Here is an 18,120-nt window from a genome sequence, read left to right as displayed (position 1 = left end):
ACATATATTTATTCTCACATTTGATTCTTTCCACTGCTACATATTACTATAATTAGTTAATCTGAGCTATTTTAAATCCATACAACATACATATACATACACACCCCCAAAGCAGCCCTAGGCAAGGACTGTCAAATGGCCCAAACAACAGAGTAGAAGGATCATCCCCGCTCTCATTTTGTTCTAGTTAGTCCATATGCTCGAAATCTTATCACCTCTATGACGGATATCGTGCCTCAGCATTGATCATTTTCCTTAAAAATGATATCTGGTTTTGGGAATTCTGCCTTTAAGAGAGAACCAATCCTTCCTTGCCAGCAGTGGTTGAAGTCAGGGTACTCTGGTACCAGAGGGCTACAACCCATAGGAAGAATGTGACCACATTCATTCTCAGTTCTCTATGGATGCTTTTCAACTTTCTGGGAAACAAGCTTCAAAGGGCTTATTTTGATTGTACCTGTTTTGTGTTTTTTTGCCTGCTTCCATTTTTTCCTATTTTGTTTTTAACTTCAAGGTTGTTTGTGCCAAGTGGAGAAATAGAGCTATAAACATCCCCCTCCCTTTGTTTCTCTCCTCCTTCTCCCTCCCCGAGGCTCCAGAAGCTGGGAGTAATTGCAGCAACCACAGGCAATACTTATATAGGGAAAATCTATCAGAAAAACAAATAGACTCTTGGCACTCAGGTCTGGGGAGCTGGAGTTGGCAATAAAGATGATGATAAGAATGACAACTCCCATCTCTATGGTGTGTTTCAGTCTTCAGAGTGCATTCTTCACAACAGTCCTGTGAAGTAGTTAGTAAAAATATTCCCACTTCACTGATGAAAAAAAAATGAATTTTACAGTTTAAGAGACTTATTTAAAGTAATGTACCCACTAAGTATCAGAGCTAGAACTCAAATTCAAGTCCAACACTGTGGTTATTCTCTCCCAAGGATATAATAGACAGATCATCCCAACAAGATTAATCAAGTAAAGTGGCCTCCTAATAAGTGTAATATGATAGATACCAGGAAGTCCAACTTGACTGTGTCAAGTCAATAGGCACTTATTAAGCACCATTGTGTGCCAGGCACTAGGAAAGGTAAAAACTCAGACTTTATTTTTTTTAATTATAGCTTTTTATTGACAAAACATATGCATGGGTAATTTTTGTCCCTTACACTCACTTCTGTTCCAACTTTTCCCTTCCCTCCCTCTACTTCCTCCCCTACATGGCAGTCTCATACACGTTAAACAAGTATATCTTAAATATAATATATGTGTACAGAATCGTACAGTTCTCTTGTTGCACAAGAAAAACCTGGGAAGAAAAATAAAAATGCAAGTAGTCCATATTCATTTCCCAGTGTTCCTTCTCTGGGTGTATCTGATTCTGTCCATCATTGATCAATTGGAACTAAACTGGATCTTCTCTTTATCAAAAATAACCACTTCCATCAGAATACATCCTCATATGGTATTGTTGTTGAAGTGTATAATGATCTCCTGGTTCTGCTCATTTCACTCAGCATCAGTTCATGTAAGTCTCTCCAAGCATCTTTGTATTCATCCTCCTGGTCATTTCTTACAGAACAATAATATTCCATAACATTCATATGTCATAATATTCTTCAATTGATGGGCATCCACTCAGTTTCCAGTTTCTGGCCACTACAAAAAGGGCTGCCACAAACCTTTTTGCACATACAGGTCCCTTTCCCTTCTTTAATATCTCTTTGGGATATAAGTCCAGTAGTAACACTGCTGGATCAAAGGGTATGCACAGTTTTATAACTTTTTGAGCATAATTCCAAATTGCTCTCCAGAATGGCTGGATCCATTCACAACTCCAACAAGGCATCAGTGTCCCAGTTTTCCCACATCCCCTCCAACATTCATCATTATTTTTTTCTGTCATCTTAGCCAATCTGACAAGTGTATAGTAGTATCTCAGAGTTGTCTTAATTTGCATTTCTCTGATCAATAGTGATTTGGAATACCCTTTCATATGAGTAGAAATAGCTTCAATTTCATCATCTGAAAATTATCTGTTCATATCCTTTGACCATTTATCAATTGGAGAATGGCTTGATTTCTTATAAATTAGAGTTAATTCTCTATATATTTTGGAAATGAGGCCTTTATCAGAACTTTTAACTGTAAAAATGTTTTCCTAGTTTATTACTTCCCTTCTAATCTTTTTTGCATTAGTTTTATTTGTACAAAAGCTTTTTAATTTGATATAATCAAAATTTTCTATTTTGTGATCAATAATGATCTCTAGTTCTTTGGTCACAAATTCCTTCCTTCTCCACAAGTCTGAGAAGTAAACTATCCTATGTTCTTCTAATTTATTTTTAATCTTGTTCTCTATGCCTAAATCATGAACCTGTTTTGATCTTATCTTGGTGTACAGTGTTAAGTGTGGGTTCATGTCAGACTTTCTTTTTATGGATTTTATCATTTAAGAGAGGAAATAATGCATATTATATATGCATATTATGTATACACATGCACATACAGGATAAATTGGAGATAATATAACCAGAAACATTTTAAGATTCAGGAGGATTAGAAAAGGCTTCTTGCAGAAAGTGAGATTTTCCCTGAGATTTAAAGAAAGTCAGGGAAGCCTAGAGATGACACAAGGAGAGAGATTACTTCAGGAGTGTGCAATAGCCAGTGAAAACTACTGAAAGTTTTTCATTTGCTAAACAAATAGAAAAAAGGGCAACATGGCAGTGTAGAGAGAGAATTGATCTCAAAGCCAAGAACCCTTAGTAAAAGTCTTGCTTCTGATGCTTACTGGCTGGTTGACTGTCAAGTTCCAGTCTCTCAGTGTTCTTCTAATCTACTCTAAGGCAAAAAGTTACAGAAAAGATGCTGATGTACACTGGCAGAGGGAATTTCTTCACTGGGAATTCTCTACACCAATAAAATCACAGATCCAGTCCCTATCCAGCAAATATTGAATGCATACTTAATACATGTCAGGTACTCTGACAGGTCCTAGGGTAAATTAAAACATAAATAGAACATGGCCCCTATATTTTAAAAGTTTACAATCTGTTAGGGAAGCTTATAATCTATAGATCTTACCTGAAATCCCACCATTAGAAAGTCATCCTACCCAATAATATTAAAGTGAAAATACTCCTGAAAAAAATAATATGTTAGTAACAGTATGAGGAAGTTTCTTTCTGTGACAGGAAATTTCTAGCTAGTCTAACGTAGACTTGTACCTTAGTGTGTCCAATTTATCATGCACACTTATTTTTTTCACCAATCCCCTACGAGGAAAGCCTCCCCAATTCCTTTTTGTCCATCTGAATCCTATGTTTCCTTCAAGGTTCCTCCTCATTTAGGAAGTCTTTGCCTTCCCAATTCATAGTTACCTCTTCCCTCTGAGTTCTTGAAGCATTTATGGGCTATGCAATTATAAAAGCATAAACTCATGGAATTTGATGCAAGAGGATACCTTAAAGACAATCTACTCCATCCTACTTGATGAAGCTACAGGTAGCATAAAATCAGAAAATACTAAACTCAAACCTTGCTTGAGAGACTTACTAGTTGTGGGATCTAGTAAAATCACTGAACCTGTTTCATCATCTGTCCAATGGGATAATAGTTACATCTACCTCATAGGGATGGAATGAAGATCAAATGAAGTAACATGTGCTAAGCACTTTGCAAATCTTAAAGCACCTTACAAATACCAGTTGTTCCTATTATTACTAGTATGGAGTGACTTTCTCACGATTACACAAATAGGATGAAGCAAAAGCCAAAATATGAACGCATCCATTCAAAGGTGACCAAGATGAAGAAGGACCTTAAGTGTATACTGTACATGAGGAGCAATGAAAAGAATGAGAAATGTCTAGCCCAGAGAAGAGAAGACTTAGCAAAGAGTGCAATAATTGTCTTTAGTTATTGGAAGGACTGCTATGTGAGGGGAAAAAGCTGTAGACTTGTTCTGCTCAGCCTACAAGGACAGGAGAAAAGCAGTGGATGCAAGTTGCTGAGGCAGATTTAGGTTCCATGTAAGAAAAACTCCTTAAGAATTGAAGCTTTCCAAATGTGCAGTAGGCTAGTTTTAGTTTCAACTTTCTAGAAGTATTTAAGCAAATACTTGTTGATCACTTCTTGGGGATGTTGTGGTGGGCATTTTGGTTCAGGGCAAATTAGTTCTGAGACCCCTTCCAACACTGAGACTGTAATTCCAAAACCAGGATTTTGTCAGTACCATGATGTATCCCTCTTTTGACTCTTGTTTTATACTATCTTTCATTGTGGTTATCTTTTTATATGTATGTCTTGTCTTTTGTCCTGGATTGTAAGCTCCCTGTAGGTCTGGTTTATATCAGATACATCTTTGAATCTTCCATCATGCCTTTTATAAAGTAGATGATCAGTAAATATTGGGTTTTTAGTTGTCTGTAGAAAAGATAAAACAGCTTAAGAAACACTATCTCCTCTTTTTGGGGGTTATAAATGAAGCATACTTCAGGCTGCCTTAAAATCTAAGCAAAAGGCACAACTTCTCAGGACCTGCCAGTTAGCATCAGGTCCTATGGTCTTATGGTTGTTTAGACTGGAGCCCTGCCCCCTCTTTCCCAAAGCCTTCTGTTCCATTGCTATGGAATATATCTCTGCTCCTCTCTGCAGGGAAAACAACTTCATCAAGGATTTTCCCCAGCTGGCTGATGGGCTGATGGTGATCCCACTGCCTGTGGAGGAGCAGTGCCGAGGCGTACTCTCAGAGCCTCTTCCAGATCTCCAGATGCTCACCGGTAAGACCCAATGCCCCTTCCTCTCATCCTCTCTTTACACTGTCCCTTTCTCTTCTCAGCCAGCCCTGAGCCCTACTCATTCAGTGATGCTTCTTCCTGTGGGTTACATGGGCAGAAAGTCTGGGGGCAGCTTCAGGCCTAGAGACATAGAGAGAAAAAGCAAATGAAATCTAAGTCACTTTCCTATAGAACACCAAAGTTTAGAAAGGAAATTAATCATAACAACCCTGTAAAAAAAAAGATATAATGTAAATATCAACCCCGATTTTTAAATCTAAAAAATGGGGTTCAGAAAAGGAAAGTGACTTGCTTCATCTCACACAGCTAATAAATGTCAAATCCAGGAGTTCTTCATTCAGCATTCCTCACTTTGGTACTAATGCTTCTGCCTCCCTAAAAAGTGTCTCTAAAACACTTCAAGTAGTTTTACTTCATATGAATGTTTGCCTCAGAAACTGGATCATAGATCTGGAGAATTAGAGATCATGTGGTTCAAATCCCTAATTTTTGCATATGAGGAAACTAGGGCATTTGCTCCAAATGCCACAAGTAAGTGTCAAAGACAGTATTCATGGCCAGATTTTCTTAATCTCTATTCAGTATTTTTTTCTCTTCACCATTTTGCTTAATTCTAGCATAAGAAACTGAAAATTTTTTTATTTCCATGTCAAAATTCATTAATTTTCTTATTAAACTTTCAAGATAAAAACAAACAAACAAAATCCATCATGGAATAGTAGCCGCATGTACTTTACATCTATTTCACTTCTCCAGTAAATAATTCTGTCTCTTCTCCCTTCTTTCTTACTTCCAAGTTTCCATACCTTCCCCTAGTATATTACTTCCTTTTATTTGAAGTTCTTTCTTTTCACCTTGCCCTGTGCATATACACTATTATAGCTATTCCTATAAATTATGGAAGCCAGGGATTTCATTGAATATTCCAATTTGAGCATCCACCATGGCACCTCTTAGAAACTATGCACCACACCCACCATGATCTCTTTGCTAAATTCACAACCAGACTCCATAAAGAAACTTCTTTAACAAATAGAGTCATTGTGACGTGAACTGTCTAAGTCCCACTCTGTTTAAATGGCCTCTTCTCTGGGTAACACTCTATTTCTAAAATTTACATCCCTGATAATTTGAAGAGAATTTGAATAAAGCAGGTTCACACTCATATCTGCTACTTCTCTGTCCTTTCCTACACTGGGTTCACATGACTTTGAATCATATATCTGCCTTCTGAGTTTCAGTAGGATGTCTAGATTCTAGTTGGAGTGTTTCTGATTCCTAAAAATGGTACCCTGCTGCTCTCTGAGCTTCTAGAATATCTTTCTGACCTCTTACTCATCCCCAGAGCATCTGCTCTGCAGACACCAAAGTAACCAAGAAGGACAAACAAACGTGGAAGTGTGTGGGAGAGATGTAAGAGAGAATGAATGAATAAAAATGAAATCTTATTAGGATGGACTTCTGTGTCAATAAATGGAGAACAGTAAACAGGAGGCTTCTGTCTACAAACACAAATCACAAGCTGTCTATAATGTGAAGTCTTAGAGAGCTGCCTAAGGCTTAAAAAGAATAAAAGGAAAGAGAGAGAAAAGAAAATTAAATGAATTTCCCACAGTTACACAGGTAGTGAATTTTGGAACCAAAATTTGAACCTATGTCTTCTTGATTCAAAGTACAGCCTTCTATTTCACAACATGTTTCCTCTACTTATTTCTAAGATGTATAAACTTAAGGGAAATGTCTATTTTGCTTTATAACATATATAATTAATTTTTTTTGTACTGAGGCTGATAAGGTTAAAAAGAAATAGAACATATTGGACCATTTAAAAATATTTTAACCATGATAATATTCAAGAAGAAACAAATTGATTCAATGTTATACTCATTTTAATGTCAATATCAATATATTTAAAATGCCAGGTCATCAGTGAACCAAGAGGGAACAAATATATGCCTTGTTCTTGCCACATGTCTAGAAATAATGGTGATGATCCTTTTTTGATTTTTTAAAATAATTATTATGGATCAGAAGATCCACAAATTCATCAGAATGTGAACTTCCTCTACTGATACAGATTGAAATTCCTCTAAGACTTAGTAGATGATTTTTTTGAGTTGTTATGGTGGTCAAACTTCTGGAGATGGAGGATAGTACCATATTTCGTACCATTTTTTAGACAACAGACATAAAAATCATGTGCCTCCAAAGCCAAATTGAAGGCTTCACCTTTGTGCAATTCATCCATATAGCATAGGCAGTATCTTCTAGCACACAGTGTCATCTCTATACTATGATTAGTTGTTGGAGGAAAACTTTGGCATAGGAATTATGATTGTCTATTACAATTTTATGACATTTTTAACTTTACAAAATATTTTAGCATTCTTTATTTGTTGCTCCATGCCCTCACCTTTACACCCTAAATGAGGCAGTCAGATAGTTATCTTATTATTCCTATTTGATACATGAGGAAATTGAGTTCTGTAAAAGTTATAAGTCTTGACAAAGGTTACAAAGAGCTAGACTCTTCTTTAGTCAGCTATGTGATGCTGGATAAATCACTTTACTTCTCTGTCTCAGCTTTCTCAGCTATAAAGTGAAGTCAGACTTAATGACTTCCAAAGTCCCTTCCAGCTTTACCAGTCTATATTCTAATATCCTGTACTGTAGGATTCTTGCCCAGTACTAGCACTTTATATTCTATGGCTTCTTCCACATTTTAAATTTATTGTTTTAAGACCCCTTTCAATCTGATAATCTGTGTTCTAAATTCCTTCTAGAATTAAGCATTTTATATTCTAACATCTCTTTCAATTCTAGGCTCTTACTTCCCTATGATTAAAACCTATCCAAATGTTACTGATATATCTTTTTAATTCTGTGATTTTTTGCTTCATTCCTGCAGGGGACATCCGGTATGATGAGGCAATGGGTTACCCCATGGTCCAGCAGTGGCGAGTCCGTAGTAACCTATACCGAGTGAAACTCAGTACCATCACTCTCTCTGCAGGTGAGGATCCCAACATGAGAAACAGTGATCAACAAAGAATAGCCATTTTCCCATTTTCCTAAAGTCCAGATTAGTCCTTGATCTTTTTGATTAAATGAATATCCTGTCTCTCTGTTTTACAGATACATCACTCCTTGGAAGAAACACACACACACACACACACACACACATTTCTACAAAACTCATTGCACTACTATATCAAAATCAATACCAAAACCATACCATACCATGTCATGCTATATGACAGGCTATAACAAACATATCTATATAACAAACACTTATTAAGTATGTACTGTTTTGTTTTACGTACTGGATGAGATAAATTTTTTATATGACATGGAACTTATATACTCAAAATACATTCTAATTGGAAAATATCACAATATTGACAACTATAATACATAATATTCTATAACAGTTCATTATAGAAATGAGACCATTTGAGAAAGTGATATTCAAATTGGTTTGAATTGAATTGATCTTCAAAGGTTGAGTATGAATTTAATTGATAAAGAAGGGGATGGAATATAATTCCAAATAGCGATAATTTAATATGTATATATAAAATACATATATGAAATTTTGTGAGGCAGCAATATAATTTGTGTATGTACATGTGTGTGTAAGCAAAAGTAATGAGAGTAATTTGTGTTCTTAGGGCAGAATAATCAGGTTTTCTGAGAATACAGAGTACATGAAAGAGGGAGAAATAAGTGAGGTATTATCTCATGTGATAAGCCTTAAATGGCAGGCAGAGAAATATGAACTTTCCTCCCAAATTTCCTTGTGTATAGTCTATAGTTGAATAGTCAAATGCAGCAAATATGAGATCATCTTCCCATTTTATACAAAGGTGGACCCTTGTCTTCTTGTAATGAGCAGCCTTGGACTATGTGTTCCAACCAAGAAAGTTAGTTTAGTCAGCCAATCAACCAAAAGATCCATCAATTCTCTGAACTTATGAGGATGAAAAGGAAATATTAATTCATTATCTCTAACTCGATGCCTTCCAGTTGGAGAGACAAGACATACATGTAAAGAAGAAGTTACTTTACATAACACGTTAAAATATTTGAGATTTCATAGTTCAGATAACAAGTCAAGAGAGTCAGAGATGAATGTTATCTAAAGTCTTCTAAAGTGTCAAAGTGGATCCCCTGAGAGTGCCAGGCCAATTTCTTGCCTTGTCCTTTTTCTATATAGCAACTGTTCTTGCAACATTTCTTTTCACTGAAGTGTGTTTCACACAGGGCATTAAGTTCTTAATCCATTATGTGTCACAGACCCCTTTCCCTTTGTTAGTCTACTAAAGTCATTGAACTCCTCAGGGAAAAAAAAAAGCTATTTAAATAATTAGAGGAAACATAAATTTCAGTACGATGTTAGTGAAAATAAAAATGAATATTTTTCCCAATCAAGTTCACAGACAAGCATTTTACAGCCCCTAAGTTAAGAACAACTGACAGCAAGGCATATTAATATCCCTGTTGCTGATAGGTATAAAAGAAAACTATGTGTTAGAATACTTTATTGTCCTAACCCCAGTTTGGTGGTTTAATTTCTTGAATAAATCCCCTTATTCCTACCTGCCTCTGTCCATTAATATAATGAGATCAGTTATACTTGCTACTGTGTTCTTAAAATGGACAGCTTTACTCATTTATGGCTGCAAAATATTGTCTCACCAGCTAAAAGTGATGTATTATGAATCAGCATTATTGCTCTTGATTTTTAACACAATCAATAATCTTTTAAACATAGCCATATTAATTACTTAATGATGTGAATTAATTGATGTAATGTCAGTTGACAGAGAGGGCTGTATATTAGTTGTCTTTTCCTTAAGATGGGTGTTTTCCTTCTCCCTATATTCCAAGTTTCCTTCAAGCTAAGCTTGAAAATTATATTGCTCCATTTCTGTTAGAGTCATACAGGCACAACTTACTTTAATTAATTAATAGTTTGCTCCCTGAAAAGTGCTGTGTAAATCAAATATTTGTAAATTGAATCCTATGCAAAATGTATGAAGGGAGTTGGTATTTAATGAAAAACTTCAATGTGGCCTTTTATATTTATTTCAAGGCTCTTTGATTTCACTGGCATATTACTCCGACTAACAATGACCACCATAGTAGATGATCTTTGTAAGATGCTGTGAGTGAAAAAATTCATTACCTAAAGGCTAAACCTCTCTGAACTCATCTAAGCTGATTCTTTCTCTGGGCCAAAACTAAATATCTTTCCAGTTTGGTAGAAACTGCCAGTAACTCATCACCTCTTTGCTGGTTTACTGTAATAGCCTTAAAATTGCTTTCCCTTCTTCATGTCTTTCCCCACTCCAATCAATCCTTCATTCATCTGTCAAATTGACCTTCCTGCCTTGTAGTTATGTCCCTTCATCCCCCTACTCAACAAACTCAAGTGAATCTCTACCACTTTTAGAATTAAATATAGACTTCTTCGTTTGACATTTCAAAGCATTCACAACTTAGTTCTTTCTTACTTCTCTAATCTTCTCACACCTAACTTCTTCCCTCACAATCTGCAATATAGCTAAACCAGCTAAATTGCTGTTCTTCATTTAAGACACTCCATCTACTGACTTGGGGCCTTTGTACTGTCTACTTCCAATGCCTGGAATGGTTTCCTTCCTTAATTCCACCTGAAAACTTGTCTGGCTTACTTCAACCCACCTTCTGCAAGAGGACTTTACGTATCTCTTTACTGATAATGCCTTCCTTCTGAAATTACCTTATATTCATATGTATCTATCTTGTAGATACAGTGTTATTTGCAAGCCATCTTCTTCATTGAAATATGAACTTCTTGAGGTCAGAGATGGTAATTTTCCCTTTCTTTATATCAGTTGCACTGGCACATTGTCAACAAAATAGAAGCTTAATAAATCCATGTTGATTGATTGATTGACATATCCTTTGAGAACTTAGTATTTATGTATCAGGAATATTTTTTCATTATTATTATTATTCATTCAATATATACTTTGTGTAGACTTTGTACATGGCACCATATTGAATGTTATAGGATATACAAAAAATTATAAGATATGTGATCCCTGATCTCAGTGAGTTTACAGTTTTGTTAGGGAGACAAGATAGGTGCACATTCAATTTATGAATCACCATACTATGTGACAGATACTAAAGATTTAAAGACAAAGACAAAAAAAAAAACCCCTGCCTTTAAGTAATTTATATTCTATCAACAGGAGAAAAGTATACATATCAAATATATTCAGAATAAATAATTTGAGGGAGGCAGAAAGTCCTTTTTGTAAAGGCAACATCTTAAGAACAATGGAGGCATATCTCAGAAGAGAAAGAAAAATTAACATTCACTCTGTGCTAAGTCACAGGAATAGGAAATCAAATGTCCTGTATGGGAATCAGCAGTTTATTATAGGAATAAGGAATAAGTTAGCTTAGTAAAATATGTGAAGTCAAAAAACATGTATGCACCAAGTGGTATAGCATCTAACTTCCTAAAGGAGAAGTAAAATATGTGAGGGTAAGTAGTATATAATCAGCTTGGAAAGAGAGGTTAGGGCCAGATTGAAAAATGCTTTAAAGACAAATTAAGGAATTTGTTTTCAATCCTTGAAGAAATATGATTCTTGTCCAGAGGAGGAACATTAAATTCTGTGCCAAAAAGTTATGATATAAGACAATATTACCAGAGAAACCATAAGGCAATATATAATTAAGTAATAAGCAGATGATACAGATACTGAGTTTTATCAGTTCAAGGGGAAAAATTTCTTTTGGTAACAACAATTAATTTTCTTTTTAGGAAAACCAACACAGCTGTGTTTGAAAGTATATGCCATATATCACATTCATAGTTGCTTCCCTTCCCACTCCATCCTATCACCACTTACCTCACCCTAATCCCTTCAATGAGAAGTGGAAAGAAGTGTATCTTCTCACTTCTTTTCTAGAGTTAAGCTTGGGCATTATAATTATCCAACGCTGAATTCTACATTTTTGCTATTTTTTAAGGCACAGTATTTTGGAAAGTTTTCCTCAAAGTGCTGAACTTGAAATAGACTTTGATTGATAACAACTGGGTGTAAAGAGAGGGATAATTCCAGTCAGGTCTTGAGCAAGGGGAAGGGAGACTGGAAAAATCAACACATAAAAAAAATTATTCAATTCTCACTGGGCCTAAAACTATAAGATGGAGAGACCTGAGTTTGTGGACTTGAATTAGTAGAGGAAATTTCATCATGCAGGAGCACCTTATACCAATGTAATCATCTGCATAGTCCTATTCCTATCCTCCTATGGCTGGAACAGAGTGCCCATGTGATTGGTCACTAGGAGAAAGGTTAGAATCATATTGTAGAGAACCATGAAAAGCACTGTAACAAATAAGGATTTTATTCTGTCAGCCATGGGGAGACACAGAAGGTTTGGGATCAGAGGAATGATGTGATAAAAGTGACATCTGAGGAAGGTTTCTCTGTTAGTAGATCATAGAACATATTTGGCGAAGATACCTATTAGAGTGTTGTTACCATGTCAGGTAATGAGAGGAAACAGCATACTGCATAGAGTGTTGCATCTGGAGTCAGGAAGATATGGTTCAAATTTGAGGTGTGACATTAACTATGTGACTATAGAGAAATTGCTTTCTCATCTATAAAATGAGGGGTAACAATAAGAGGAGATGTATACAAGAGGAGAAGGAGGATTACATAGCCCTTTGAAAACCTTAAAGCATCACATAAATACCAGTCAAAAGGCATTACAGCATAGTAAAGGGTGATGTCTGAAGTCAGTAACACTTTAAATCTGACATGTACTAGCTATAAGATCTTAGATAAGAAAGTTAGTAATTTTAACTGTGAATGTGAATGGGATGAACTCTCCCATAAAACAGAAGTGGACAGCAGACTGGATTAAAGCTAGAATCCTACAAATATGTTGTTTACAAGAAACACATTTAAAGCAGATTTATAGATACAGAGTAAAGGTACAAGGCTAGAGCAGAAGCTATTATGCTTCAGCTAAAGTAAAAAAAAATAAGGATAGGGATCCTCATCTCAGGCCAAGCAAAAGCAAAAATACATCCAGTTAAAAGAGATAAGAAAGGAAACTATATCTTACTAATGGATATCATAGATCATGAAGTAATATCAATAAGCATCCAAATTCCTAAAGAAGTTAAGAGAGCTAGCTGCAAGAAGAAATAGATAGCAAAACTATATTAGTAGGGGACCTCATTTACTCTAGCAGAAAAAGATAAATCAAACCACAAAATAAATAAGAAAGAAGTAAAAGAAGTTATAGCATTTTAGAAAAGTTAGATATGATAGACTTTTGGAGAAAATCAAGTGGGGACAGAAAGGAATGAACTTTTTTCTCAGTGATACAGGAAACCTACACAAAAAATTTACCATGCATTAGAGCATAAAAACCTCAAAATCAAATGCATAAAGGCAGAAATAGTGAATACATCTTTTTCAGATCATAATGCAGTAAAAATACATGTAATAAATAATAAATAAAAGGCCAGGAAAAATATTCCAAAAATTAATTGAAAACTAAATAATCTAATCCTAAAGAATAAATGCGTAAAACAACAACTCATAGGCACAATTGATAATCTCAACCAAGAAAATGACAATAATGAGATAGCATATCAAAATGTATGGGATACAGCCAAAGCAGTTCTTAGGGGAAATTTTATATTTCTAGATGTTTACTTGCATAAAACAGAAAAAGAGAAAATCAATTAATTGGGCACTCAACTAAAAAGAGCTAGCAAAGGAACAAATTAAACCCCTCAATTAAATACCAAATATGAAATTCTAAAAATAAAGAGAAATTAACAAAATTGAAAATAAGAAAACTATTGAACTAATAAATAAAACTGAATTTGGTTTTATAAAAAAAATAGATAAACCTTTAGTTAATTTTATTAGAGAAAGGAAAAAAATAAAAACTAGTATCAAAAATGAAAGGATGAAAATTACACCAATGGAGAAGAAATTAGAGCAATAATTAGGAGCTATTTTGTCCAATTGGGTGCCAATAAATCTGATAATCTAAATGAAATGAATGAATCCTTAAAAAATATTAACAGAGGAAGAAATAAATTACTTAAATAGTCCCATTTTAGAAAAAGAAATTGAACAAGCTTTTAATCAATTCCCTAAGAAAAAAATCTCCAGGGCCAGATAGATTTATAAGTGAATTTTACCAAACATTTAAAGATCAATTAACTCCAATACTGTGCAAAGTATTTGGAAAAATAGGGGGAAAAGGCATATTGTCCTGATATTTAAACCAGGTAGGGTCAAAACAGAGAAAGAAAATTGTAAATCAATTTCCCTAATGAATTGATTGCAAAATATTAATGTGAAAATCTTAAATAAAATATTAGCAAAGGGATTACGGCAAGTTATCACCAGGATAATACATCATAATATGTAGGATTTATACCAGGAATGCAGGACAGGTTCAATATTAGCAAATATTGATAAGAATAAATGGAGTTTTCTTTAAAATGATCAGTGTGGGGAGGGAGGAGGGGGACTTCTAGGTGCTGCAGTGAATAGAGCACTGGCCCTGAAGTCAGGAGGATCTGAGTTTAAATCTGGCCGTAGACACTTAACCCTTCCTAGCTGTGTGATCCTGGGCAAGTGATTTAACCCCAACTGCCTCAAAAAAAAAAAAAAAAAAATCAGTAGCATCACCAATAATCATATGTAATAGTGATAAATTAGAAGCATTCTCAGTAAAATCAGAAGTGAAACAAGGTTGCCCACTATGACTATAGCTATTCAATATTGTATTACAAATATTATCTTTAGTAATAAGAAAAGAAAAAGAAATTAAAGGAATTAGAGTAAGTAAAGAGGAAACAAAATTATCTCTCTTTGCAGATTATATGATGGTATATTTAGATAATCTTAGAGAATCAACAAAAAAAATTATTAGAAACAATAACAACTTTAGCAAAGTTGCAGGATGCAAATTAAATCCACATAAATCATCAGCATTTCTATATGTTACCAACAAAGTCCGGCAGCAAAAAATACAAGGAGAAATTCCAATTAAAATAATTGTAGATAATATAAAATACTTGGGAGTATACCTGCCAAGACAAAGTCAGGAACTATATGAACATAATTACAAAACACTTTCCCACAAATAAAGTCAGATCTAATCAATTGGAAGAATATCAAATGCTCATGGTTAGGCTGAGCTAATATAATAAAAACGACAGTTCTACCTAAATTAGTCTACTTATTCAATGCCTTACCAATCAAACTGCTAAGAAATTACAGAGCTAGAAAAAATAATAATACAGTTCATCTGGAAGAAAAAAATGTGAAGAATTTCAAGGGAATTCATGAAAAAATGCAAATAAAGTAGCCCAGTTTTACCAGACCTAAAACTATATTATAAAGCAGCGGTCATCAAAATCATTTGGTACTGGCTAAAAAATAGAGTAGTTGATCAGTGGAGCTAGGGTAGGTTAACAAGATAAAATAGTTAATGACTATAGTAATCTAATGTATGATAAATCCAAAGACCTCAGCTTCTGGGAGAAGAATTCACTATTTGATAAAAATTTCAGGAAAATTGGAAAATAATATGGCAGAAACTGGGCATTGATCAATACCTAATACCCTATACCAAAATAAGTTCGAAATGGATTTATGATTTAGACATAAAGAGTGATACTATAAGTAAGTTAGAAGAACAAAGGATAGTCTACCTCTCAGATCTGTGAAGAAGGAAAGAACATATGACCAAAGAAGAAATAGAGTACCTTATGAAATGCAAAATGGATAATTTTAATTATATTAAGTTAAAAAGTTTTTTGTGCAAACAAAACCAATGTAGACAAGATTAGAAAGGAAGCAGTAAACTGGGGAGGAGGGAATTTACATCCAAGGGTTCTGATAATTCATTTTAAAATATATTGAGAATTAACTCAAATTTATAAGAATACAAGCTATTCTCCATTTGATAAATGATCAAAAGATAGGAAGAGACAATTCCTAGATGAAGAAATTAAAACCATCACTGATCATATGAAAAAATGCTCCAAATCATTATTGATCAGAGAAATGCAAATTAAGACAATTACAGGGTACTACTACATACCTCTCAGATTGACTAAGATGACAGGAAAAGATAATGATAAATGTTGGAGGGGAAGCACAGAAATTGGGACACTAATACATTGTTGGTAGAATTGTGAACTTATCCAACCATTCTTGAGAGCAATTTGGAAATATGTTCAAAAGGCTATCAAACTGTGCATACCCTTTGACCCAGCAGTGTTTCTAATGGGCCCAAAAAGACCATTAAGAAAGAAAAAAGGACCCACATGTGCAAAAATGTTTGTAGCAACCCTTTTTGTACTGGCAAGGAACTAGAAACTTTGTAGCGGCTAAACAAGTTATGTATATGAATGGTATAAAATATTATTGTTTTATTAAAAAAAAATTATCAGACTGATTTCAGATTCAGACTGAATCAGAGAGATTTCACTGATGCTAAGTGAAGTGAGTAGAACCAGGAGATCATTGTACACAGCAACAAGATTATGTGATAATCAACTGTGATAGATTGGCTCTTTTTAACAATGAGGTGACTCAAGCCAATTCCAATAGACTTGTTGGAGAGAGCCATCTGTACCCAGAGAGAGGACTGTGGGAACTGAATGTGGATCACAGAATAGTATTTTCACCTTTTTTGTTGTTTCCTTGTTTGTTTCCTTTTTCTTTTTTTTTCCTTTTTTATCTGATTTTTCTTGTGCAGCATGATAAATGTGAAAATATTTATAGAAGAATTGCATGTTTAACATACATTGGATTATTTCTGCCTAGGGGAGGGAGGAAAGGAGAAAAAAAATTGGAATATAAGGTTTTGCAAGAGTGAATATTGAAAAAATCTTTGAATATATTTTGAAAATAAAAAGCTGTCATTTAAAAAAATAAAAATAAATTTTACAAAAGATCTTAGATGAGTCATTTAACTTCCCTGCATCCTAAGTCAGTCTCAAGATTATAAGTCATAGAAGAATTTCCAATATGAATTGGTAAAGGAATCTTCTAATCAGGAATTTATTATACTAGTAAAAGTCACATTTAGCTTAGTGTCTGCCATGGAGTAGATGCTTAATAAATGTTTATTCATGAATGTCTGGGCCCAAAAAATGAAAATTATTTGTGGTGTTATTACTATAAGGTGATAGTATTGCTTATGAAGAGGAGAGCGTGGATGCTGAAAACATTCCCAAGGAAGGATTAGTAGCCTGTGATAAATTACTATATGTGAGTGATACAAAAGCAGAAGTCAGATGTGACTGAGATCTTACACTAAGTTGACTGAGAGAATAAGGATAGTATTCACAGCCATCTTTCCATTAGTCAGTAATGACCTTAATCTTTGAACACTATTTCATATTTTGTTTTAAAACTCAAATGTACTTTTAGCCTCATAGAATTTAGAAGTAGAAGAGTAGGAAGTAGGAAGTAGCAGAATAAAGATCTGAACCCAGGTCCTGAGGCTCCGATCCATCTCTCTTTCCACTAAATCATGTTGCTTCATATTGTTTTACATTGCTTATTACCTGTGTTTGCACATTAGTATTTCCCTACTAGTTCTTTGAGGAGATAGACTTCCATTGCATCTAAACTTATCTCCTTTTTATTCCTGGCATTTATGGCTTCATGCTACTCTGCATATAATAGAAGCTTAATTAATGCCCCTTCAGTAACAAAAAATGAGTGAAATCTTTTTCATTTACTGTCTTTCATAGGGATAATAGTGTAAATGTCTACTGAAACTTAATTTGTTCACAGCCAACACTCACTGGTCCACTGGCTCTGACCTGTTTGCTCTTATGTGCTCATCTCTTTGTTCAGGATTCACCAACATCCTGAAGATTCTCGACAAAGAGAGCAGCCGGGAAGAATTGCTCTCCTTTATCCAGCATTATGGCTCACACTATATTGCAGAAGCCTTGTATGGCTCTGAACTCACCTGCATCATCCACTTCCCCAGCAAGAAAGTCCAACAGCAACTATGGCTCCAGTATCAGAAAGGTAAGGTGAGCTCTGAACATATGGCAGGGTCCAGGAAAAGAGAATGTGAGCTCCTTTCTGGGTTGCCTTTGTGTTCTCCCACAGCCTACTGGCCCATTTACTTAAATAAGTTTGGGGAAATATGACCCCAAAAAAGATTAGAGAAAGGGGAAGATAGGGGGGAAGAAGTAGCTTAGAGGAAAGAACAGTAGTCATTGCTTTCCCATCTGTATGACCTCAACT

The 18,120-nt window shown here is 34.7% G+C and overlaps 1 protein-coding gene across 1 annotated transcript in view; it reads left to right on the top strand.

Moving 5' to 3' along the window:
• Nucleotides 1-18,120, top strand: part of ASTN2 (astrotactin 2) — a 1,113,071-nt gene that overhangs the window by 714,001 nt on the left and 380,950 nt on the right. Inside the window, exons 14-16 of the mRNA XM_031949426.1 lie at nucleotides 4,653-4,777; nucleotides 7,704-7,808; nucleotides 17,719-17,898. Coding sequence (XP_031805286.1) covers nucleotides 4,653-4,777; nucleotides 7,704-7,808; nucleotides 17,719-17,898 — 410 coding nt within the window. The remainder of the gene's footprint in view (nucleotides 1-4,652; nucleotides 4,778-7,703; nucleotides 7,809-17,718; nucleotides 17,899-18,120) is intronic.

The sequence above is a fragment of the Sarcophilus harrisii genome, chromosome 2 (genome assembly GCF_902635505.1).
Source record: "Sarcophilus harrisii chromosome 2, mSarHar1.11, whole genome shotgun sequence".
NCBI classification, from domain to species: domain Eukaryota; kingdom Metazoa; phylum Chordata; class Mammalia; order Dasyuromorphia; family Dasyuridae; genus Sarcophilus; species Sarcophilus harrisii.
Note: the sequence above shows the minus strand (reverse complement) of the source record. Positions and strands in the feature narration are given on the sequence as shown.